The 9,956-nt window shown below is 42.4% G+C and overlaps 1 protein-coding gene across 3 annotated transcripts in view; it reads right to left on the bottom strand.

Annotated features, from left to right (window-relative positions):
* COX17 (cytochrome c oxidase copper chaperone COX17) overlaps positions 1-398 on the bottom strand; it is a 20,492-nt gene extending 20,094 nt beyond the window's left edge. For all 3 annotated transcript variants that reach the window (XM_017891574.1, XM_017891577.1, XM_017891570.1), the window contains exon 1: positions 143-398. In XM_017891574.1, the coding sequence (XP_017747063.1) occupies positions 143-249 (107 nt within the window). In that variant the 5' untranslated portion in view covers positions 250-398. The remainder of the gene's footprint in view (positions 1-142) is intronic.
* Positions 399-9,956: the final 9,558 nt, after the last annotated feature.

Raw genomic sequence — 9,956 nt, 5'->3', positions numbered from 1 at the left:
AAGGAGTCGGGGAGGGGGAGGGGGGAAGAGGGGAAGGAAAAGGGCAGAGGGCAGAGGGCAGAGGGCGTAGGGCAGAGGCACCGGAAGGCACAGGCCGCGGCCCGAGGCTCATCGGCCGCGCCCTCTCCGGCTGCACACTGACCACGCATCGCGCGCCTTCTTGGTCTCCGGACAAGCGCAGCAAGGCTTCAGTGGCTTCTTCTCCTGAGGCTCAGGCGGGGCAGGGTTTGAGTCGACCAGACCCGGCATCTTTCGCGCCAAAAGCAGCTACGAGCGGAGACAGCCAAATCTATGCGAGCCTCCGCAAACGCCGATTTGTCCGCTGCCACTTCCGGCAGTCGCTCTAAAAAAAAAATACAGGAAGTCCTGCCTCTCTCTGACAGGTGGGGGGGCGGATTTAAAAGGGGCGCGTGCGCAGCAGAGGCAAAATTCCGGCCTTAACGAGAGGGTGCCTCATCAGCGCATGCGCAAGGAAGCCCGCTGACAGGTCACCTGGACTGTAGTATTTACACTCTATGACTCTAGGTTATAGAGAATTTGTTAAATCAACTTGGGGAGGGCTCACGAAGATGAAAGCAGCAAGACAACTGAGAGATCTTGTAACACCCGTTCTTCCCCACCCAGTATCGAAACGGAAGCCCAAGATGGTGAAATGATTTGTTCAAGCCAAACAGGAGAAACCACAAGTGAAAGCCAGTTCCCTTGATTAACAGACTAGTTTCCCCCTGTTTTTTATCTGCCTTCTTCCTGAACCCCACACACTGCAGGCCTTTCCTTTCATTGACCTATTTAAAAATGAATAGCAAAGACACAGAACCACCCAAACCACAACTATTGGGGGAATTTAAAAGGTTCTCTAACCCCCTATACATCTCCTACGCACATTAAATCCTCAGCTAATTTGCATTTATAGCCCATCTCCAACTGATTTGAGTTCAGTATGAATTATTCGGTCATATATTCGTTAATATACTGATGAGTAATATTGAAAAATACCATTTCCATAGCATTTCCTCAGGTACATAGGTAAACTGGTGCCCGTCTTATTTGCAACGAAATGGATATAATCATTGGATTTTTTTTCCTGCAGAGAACTGTTGGAAACAGGCAATAAACGCTATTTAATTTAATTTTATTTTGTTCTATTTTTTGGAGACAAGGTCTTGCTCTGTTGCCCAGGCTGGAGTGAAGTGGCATGATCTCAGCTCACTGCCACCTCCACCTCCTGGGTTCAAGCGATTCTCCTGCCTCAGCCTCCTGAGTAGCTGGGATTACAGGTGTGCACCACCACGCTCGGGTAATTTTTGCATTTTTTAGTAGAGACGGGGTTTTGCCATGTTGGCCAGGCTGGTCTCAAACTCCTGACCTCAGGTGATCCGCCGACATCAGCCTCTAAAAGTGCTGGGTTATAGGCGTGAGCCACTGCGCCCGGCCAATAACATCATTTTTTAAAGCAGGACTTCGAGGCCCTGTTCAATAGCCGCCTGGTGATGGGTATTTTTAAGTACTTAAACTTTCAGTATCACCTAATCAAAGTTTGTTTCTATATTATAGATATTTAGCTCAGGGAATCTACAGGTGTGTCTGTGAACTGGTGCTGTATAAGAGTAATTTCTATATGTGTATTTTTCTAGTTACTAAGACCATCCCCATTTTGTCATCTGAAAACTTTCAATGAGCATGATTTTTATTTCCTTCTTGATTGATATGTTTAATAATACAACATATTACCCTCATATTCTAAATTCACCCTCATCCATTAGTATCAATTCTTTCAACTAGGTGCTAACTCACATTGTTTAGAATCTTGCTAATCCAACAGTGCTTCCTGGATGAGCAATAGCAACATCACTTGTATCCTTAATATACAATAAAATGTGGTTCAACAAATCAATGGGGAAAAGAAAATAGGCTAACCATCTGGAGAAAATTGAACACTACATTAAAAGGAAGAGCTCCAAATGCATTAAAGGCCTACATAGGAAAGATTGAAATATGAAATTAATAGCAAATTGTGGAGGAGAATATTTTAATACTGAGGGATGGAGGAATAACTTATGTTACAACATTTCGAAAGTACAAATTGTATGTCAAAAAATTGAAGAAATTGCATCAAAATAAAGGCTTGGGGTTTTACATACATTACTATAGACAAAGTTAACAAATAGATGACAGAATTGGGAGAACATATTTGAAATCTAAATATTTAAAAAATTTTTTAGAGTTAAAAAAACTAATGTGTTCACTTAGAAGCTGTATTCAGTTGAAACAATGTCACCTTCAGCCACAATATCTTCCATATACATAGAGCTGTGGAGGTTGTGAGAGCCATCATTTAATCTTCATGGCAGTCGAAATTATTATCTGCATTTATAGATGGGGGAAAAATTGAAGTTCAGAGGTGTACATGATTTGTTCAAGGCTTCATAACTTGAAAGTGGCAGTACTGAGTCTCACCATCTTCTCCCTGTACTCTGTCTACTATCCTACTTAATTTATCTAAATGCAAGGCAAAGCCTAGTGCAGTGGCTCACACCTGTAATCCCACACTTTGGGAGGCTGAGGCAGGCAGATCATCTGAGGTCAGAAGTTCAAGACCAGCCCGGCCAACATGGTGAAAACCCATCTCTACTAAAAATACAAAAATTAGCCAGGAGTGGTAACCTGTAATTCCAGCTACTTGGGGGGATGAGGCATGAGAATCACCTGAACCCAGGGGGTGGAGATTTCAGTGAGCCAAAACTGTGCCACTGCACTCCAGCTTGGGTGATGTAGTGAGACTCTCAAAAAAATTTTAATTAATTAATTAATGCAAAGCAATTTTTTTAATTTTAAAACTAATCATTGATTTGTATTCACTTGTGCTATTGCGTTTTTATGTATAGGAAATGAACAAGGAAGAAAAGGAAGATAAATATCTAACAAGAGTTTAGAGAGTTAAGAGAATTGAGATGAACAGTAGGAACAGATTACAGACCCAAAGACTCAAAGAATTTTTCTGCAATAGAGACTTTGGCCCACTGTCCCTCCCTGCTTCAGGGAAGAAAGATTACTGGTTGTGATAACACTGTCTGTGACTTCCTCAGGTTAGCTAATACAGGCAGGCCTCAGGCAAAGAAATTGAGTAGCAGCCCTTTCTGCACCACACTTCCTTAACCTGCTATGTTCCAGACATTTACAAACCTTTGGTTTCCTTACTGAGCGCTGTAACCCTTACACTCTTTCAACAACTGCTTCTTCAGGATGAAATATTCTCCTGACTTTGAAAAAAAGGAACAGTGGCCTTTCCAAAGTGAAATATTTAGTCATTTATATCTAGCTACTAAACTATCCTCTTGTTTCAGGATGGTACAGCTAACTGACATATGTGGGTTACTTTTCCTTCCACCTTTTTTTATATGAAATAAGGTGGAGCACGCTGGCCCACACCTGTAATCCCAGCACTTTGGGAGGCTGAGGCGGATCACTTGAGGTCAGGAGTTAGAGACCAGCCTGACCAACATGGTGAAACCCCGTTTTACTAAAATACAAAAATTAGCTGGTCGTGATGGCAGGTGCCGGTAATTTCAGCTACTCAGGAGGCTGAGGCAGGAGAATCCCTTGAACCAGGGAGGCGGAGGTTGCAGTGAACCATGATCATGCCACTGCACTCCAGCCTGGGCAACAGAGTGAGACTTTGTCTCAAAATAATAATAATTTATATAAAGTAAGCTTTAAGGTCAACTTTTGATTTTTATGTTATCACTCTGCTTTTCTTCTTTCTCTTTATCATTTTTTCTTTTCCTACCTAGCCTAAATGCTTTTATACTTGTGGGATGGCCTGTTTTGGTATTAAAGGAAAAGTAGGAGTATATAACATGAAATTTATCATTTCCCTTTCTACCCCAACAAAATCTTAATAGCCCACTTCCCCAAGAAAATAATTTTAGAGAGCTGTAATTAGAGTTTAACACTAGGTGGCTGATCAGTACCAAATAATAAAAGATAAAATTCACCCATCTGTTTTACAAAGGCAACTCTGAGATTAGTTTGATTTGTACCTTTTATATCAAGCTCTTGCTCCTCAATTTTGATTTTAACCAGAATTGGAACTCTTTTAAACCTTTGGAACGCTTTGCTATCACTATAATTGCTAAATTAGTAGGCATTAAGACTTGAAGTGGTGACTGTTGTGGACTTTTTCATAACACAGTGAATATGTTTATTGTATGTTATTGAATGGGGACATTAGCTACCAGTGGCACCAAACAGCAATTTCGTGGATGCATGACAGCCCTGGCAATGCCAGAAGCAACAACTAAGAAAATACTTTCTAAAATCCTTCTATGATAAAGGTATTTTTAGCCATTTTTCAGGCCTAACTAATCCCAGGTGTGGCAGCTTTACCAAGTAAGACTGGGTAGTTGTTGGCAGAGGAGTGACACCATATGTTGAGAGATAAGAATTACAAGACTTAAATTTTCATTGGCCTAATGTACTATTTCTACTTTGTATAAGCTAACTTACAAAAGTAAGTAAGGTGATTTTTCTACTTATATCTGCCCCTGCAAATAAAAAAATGCTTTCCAATTTCCACAGGTAAATATGTACTGTACGACATTCTCTATATCTGCAATTTTATTCAAATTGCCTGCCGCAGTTTTATGAATGTTGGTTGTATTAGTCTGTTCTCATGCTACTATAAAGAAATACCCAAGACTGGGTAATTTGTAAAGGAAAGAGGTTTAATTGACTCACAGTTCTGCATTGCTGGGGAGGCTCCAGGAGACTTACAATCATGGTGGAAGGCAAAGGAGAAGCAGGGACCTTCTTTAGGAGATGGTAGGACAGAGTGAGTGCCAACAGGGGAAATGCCAGACACTGAAAAAACCATCAGATCATGTGAGACTCACTCACTATCATAGGAACAGCATGAGAGAAACTGCCCCCATGATCCAGTTACTTCCACCAGGTTCTGAGAGACAGGACTACCTGGATTTCCTAGGCAGACTAAGAATCCCTAAGCCTAGCTGGGAAAGTGACCACTTCCACCTTTAAACACGGGGCTTGCAACTTAGCTCACACACGATCAATCAGATAGTAAGGAGAGCTCACTAAAATGCTAATTAGGCAACAACAGGAGGTAAAGAAATAGCCAATCATCTGTTGCCTGGGAGCACAGCGGGAGGGACAAGGATCCGGATATAAACCCAGGCATTCGAGCTGGCAAGGCGGCAACCCTCTTTGGGTCCCCTCCCTTTATATGGGAGCTCTGTTTTCACTTGATTAAATCTTACAACTGCACTCTTCTGGTCCGTGTTTGTTACTGCTGGAGCTGAGCTTTCGCTCTCTGTTCACCACTGCTGTTTGCCGCCCTCGCAGACCCGCAGCTGACTCCCATCCCTCCGGATCCGGCAGGGTGTCCATGTGCTCCTGATCCAGTGAGGCGCCCATTGCTGCTCCTGATCGGGCTAAAGGCTTGCCATTGTTCCTGCATGGCTAAGTGCCTGGGTTCGTCCTAATCTAGCTGAACACTAGTCACTGGGTTCCACGGTTCTCTTCCGTGACCCACGGCTTTTAATAGAGCTATAACACTCACTGCATGACCCAACATTCCATTCCTTGGAATCCGTGAGGCCAAGACCCCCAGGTCAGAGAACAGGAGGCTTGCCACTGTCTTGGACGTGGCCCACCGCCATTTTGGAAGCAGCCCACCACCATCTTGGGAGCTCTGGGAGCAAGGACCCCTGGTAACAGTTCCACCCTTGACACGTAGGGATTACAATTCAAGATGAGATTCTGGGTAGGGACACAGCCAAACCATATTAATTGGTGGAAGCCTCCAAGCAGTTAGGTCACAGATGAAGGACAATTTATTACTTATAGCAATAGCAGTAGCAGAATATCAGCATTTTTGTGCCAGTTCCCTGAGCTCCAAGTCCACGGGGTGATGTAAAGAAACCCAGATGGTATCCACATATGCATTGGGTTGAATTATAGGAAAGGAATAGTGAGCTTAGGAAACTCAAATCTTTAGTTGTGGGCAGTAAAAATGTCTGACTTTTGCTCCCAAAATAGACGCTACCTTTGTCTTCCAAGATTGTTTCCAACACAAAGGAACAAAGGCAAACAGTGCTACCCATTGAAAGACATGCAGAAGGCCGGGCACGGTGGCTCACACCTGTAATCCCAGCACTTTGGGAGGCCGAGGCAGGCAGATCACAAGGTCAAGAGATCAAGACTATACTGGCCAACATGGTGAAACCCTGTCTGCACTAAAAATACAAAAATTAGTTGGGCGTGGTGGCACGTGCCTGTAGTCCCAGCTACTTGGGAGGCTGAGGCAGGAGAATCGCTTGAATCTGGGAGGCAGAAATTGCAGTGAGCCAAGATCATGCCACTGCACTCCAGCCTGGTGACAGAGTAAGACTCTGTCTCAAAAAAAAAAAAAAAAAAAGACATGCAGAAACATGTGCGCCCATGGAGAATTATCTCCCAACATTACTATGTACTTCATTTTAATTAAATTTTATGAACTAATATCCCTCTTCAATATCAAAGTTATTTTAATACAAGTAACCTAAATGACACGACCTAATTTCACAAAGGTTGTATATTAGTCATTTATTGCTATTACTATGGACTGAATGTTTGTGTCCTGCCATAATTTATATACTGAAACCCTAATTCCCAATGTGATGATATTTGAAGATGGAGCCTTTGGGAGATAAGTAGGTTTAGATGATGTCATGAAGATGGAGACCCCATGATGGTATTAGTACTCTTATAACAAGAGAAAGAGACCAGAGCCCTTTTGTTGTACCATGTGAGGATACAACAAGAAGGCAGCCCTCTGTAAGTCAGAAGTAAAGCCAGGATCCTTGCCAGGAACTGAATTGACTGGCACCTTGATCTAGGACTTCCTAGTTTCCAGAACTGTGAAAAATAAATATCTGTTGTTTAAGCCACCCAGTCTATGGTATTTTGTTATTGCAACCCAAGGAGACTAAGACAGCTGTATAACAATATTACCACATACCTGGTGGTAAAACATATTTATTATCTCAGAGTTTCTGTAGGTCAACGGCATTACTTAAGTGACTTCTTTGATTAGGGTCTTACAAGACTTGAATCAAGCTTTCAGTCAAGACTTGGTCTCATCTGTGGTTCTACTGGGGAAGAATATGCTCCAATCTTATGTTATTGACAGAATTCAGTTTCTTGCTATTGTAGGACTAAAGGCTTTGGTTTCTTGCTGGCTATCAGTTGGAGGCTACCCTCAGCTCCTAGAGGCCTCCTGTAGTTCCTTGCCACATAGGGTTCCCAACATGGTCACTTACTTCCTCAAAGCCAGCAAGGGAGAGAGAGCCACCCAGAAATATGGGCATTACAGTCTTGTGTAAGAGAACCATGTAATTACATCTATCCTATCATATTTGGCATGTTCTATTGGTTAAAATACTCAAAAAGAGGGCATCACATGAGAACATGAACACCAAGAGATCAGGATCCAGGGGCCACCTTAAGAATCTGTCTACCACAGGTCGATTATCTAAAGTGAAAATTGATTATACAAATGGAGTCATTCCTGTTACACCCAACTAAAATTTAGAGTTAGAGGACCACAGGGGTGAAAAAACACTCAGGTCTCAAAAGCCTGCTCCAGAAACTATCCCAAAAGCCCAATCCAATGAAACAGCTGCTACAATTTTAAGACTAGTTTGACAACAAATGGCTGCCATGACTTCAAAGCTTGTTTTGCCTAGTAACTTTTGACACCCAGCAATCAGAGCTTTCCAGCTCCTGCAAAATGCCACAATCATCAGTGAACTTTCTTTCATAACTTATATGACCTTTCTCTTTTCCCAATGAAACCTCAACCATTTCCTTTTTTTTTGGAATATACTGGAGACCACCTCAGTTTGTGTGTTTGTCACAGATTGCAATCCTATTTCTTTGTTTATTCCAAAATAAACTCTTTTTGCTTGGAGATTAGCCTCTATATATTTATCTGTTATTGACATTACATGGTGTCAGAAGTGAGATGCAAAGCAGATTGACTTTGGAAAGAAAATGGCCCCTGGAACTATGGTGTGCAGCGCTCATAGTCAGACCCCTTGAGCCCCCTACTTCCACTGGTGATCTTTTTTCACCCCAGTGAGTTTTTCTTGGGTTAAACACCCTTTTTTTTTTTTTTTTTGGATTTGAGTTCTTCAGCTTTATTTGGGATTTCTTTATGAAGGGCCTTTCCTCTCCTATTTATTAGGACTCCTATTTATAAGGGATTTGAAGAAGGTTTTCTCGTTCTTCCCGGTGAGTATGTACTTCACTCTTTGGTTCATTTTGTGTGCTTGGTTTTTATTTTGGCTTTTGTGTGTTTGGCTTTGCACTGACTCACTTGGATACATTTATTTACACATGGGCTCCCCAAATTCAAAGATATACCAAAATAGCTCCCCCGCACTGGGAACTCGAGCTTGTTATATGCTTAAGTATTATGGTCCATCTTCCTATTCTTTTTTATCTCAATGGACCAATTACACTAAAGAAAATCTGGAATTACAATGGCCATCTCTTGAACTCCCTAAATTTGTTTTTCTTAAAACTAAATTAGAAGGCTATGGCTACAAAATTAAATTGCCTGAAAGGGGCATATACTTTAAGTGGTATCTTGAAGCATCTAAATATATTCCAGCCTCGAAAATCACCTAACTCCAAAATACCATCGCTAAGTTGACTGAGACAGATAAACAACTAAAGGAAGATTTAAAAAGGTCTTAGAAAATTAGAGTCTTTCTGTTCGCTGGTACCACCACCTCTGTCTCCTCTCTACCCTTCCCTTTCTGAAAACCATACTCAATCCTGATACTTTCTCCCCTACTACCCTCCCAGCTTCTGCTCCCCATCCTCAACCTATAAAAACTCGTCACTTTAGGATTAGACCCACTAACAATCCTGAGGTTCCTTAGATTGTCTGGGTCCTTGGAATAAGGCTGAAATCCATGTTAAAGCCAAGGAATTTCCTAAAGTTACCCAGGACCCTCTTTGCTTTGCTGATGAAGTTAACATTACAATTGAAGCTTACTAGGCCAGCTTCTCTGATCTTAATCAACTTGTCCACATGCTTGTGGGAGAAGGCCAGGCTAATCACTGGATGAAAAAGGTCAATTGTGCCTGGGCATGGTGGCTCACGCCTGTAATCCCAGCACTTTGGGAGGCTGAGGTGGGCAGATCACCTGAGGTCAGGAGATAAAGACCAGCCTGGCCAGCATGGCGAAACTTTGTCTCTACTAAAAATACAAAGATCAGTCAGGCCTGGTGGCACACATCTATAATCCCACCTACTCGGAAGGCTGAGGCAGAGTCATTTGAACCCAGGAGGTGGAGGTTGCCATGAGTCGAGATCACGCCACTGCACTCCAGCCTGGGTGATAAAGTGAGACCCTGTCTAAAAAAAAAAAAAAAAAGGAAAGAAAGAAAAAGGTCAATTGCACACACCCTGTATTAGTCTGTTTTCACGCCGCTGATAAAGGCATACCCAAGAAGGGGCAACTTGCAAAAGAAAGAAGTTTAATTGGCCTTACAGTTCCACATGGCTGGGGAAGCCTCACAATCATGGTGGAAGGCAAGGAGGAGCAAGTCCCATCTTACATGGATGGCGGCAGGCAAAGAGAATGAGGAAGATGCAAAAGCGGAACCCCCTGATAAAACCATTAGATTTTGTGAGACTTATTCACTATCATGAGAACAGTATGGGAAAAACCACCCCCATGATTCAATTGTCTCCCACTGAGTCCTTCCACAACACGTGGGAATTATGGGAGTATAATTCAATATGAGATTTGGGGGGGACACAGAACCAAACTATATCATTTTGCCCTGGCCCTTGCCAAATCTCATGTGCTCACATTTCAAAACCAGTCATGCCTTCCCAGCAGTCCCCCAAAGTCTTAACTCATTTCAGCATTCACTCAAAA

The sequence above is a fragment of the Rhinopithecus bieti genome, unplaced genomic scaffold, assembly GCF_001698545.2.
Source record: "Rhinopithecus bieti isolate Rb0 unplaced genomic scaffold, ASM169854v2 scaffold_759, whole genome shotgun sequence".
Classification (NCBI taxonomy): Eukaryota; Metazoa; Chordata; class Mammalia; order Primates; family Cercopithecidae; genus Rhinopithecus; species Rhinopithecus bieti.
This window is presented reverse-complemented; position numbering and strand designations above follow the sequence as displayed.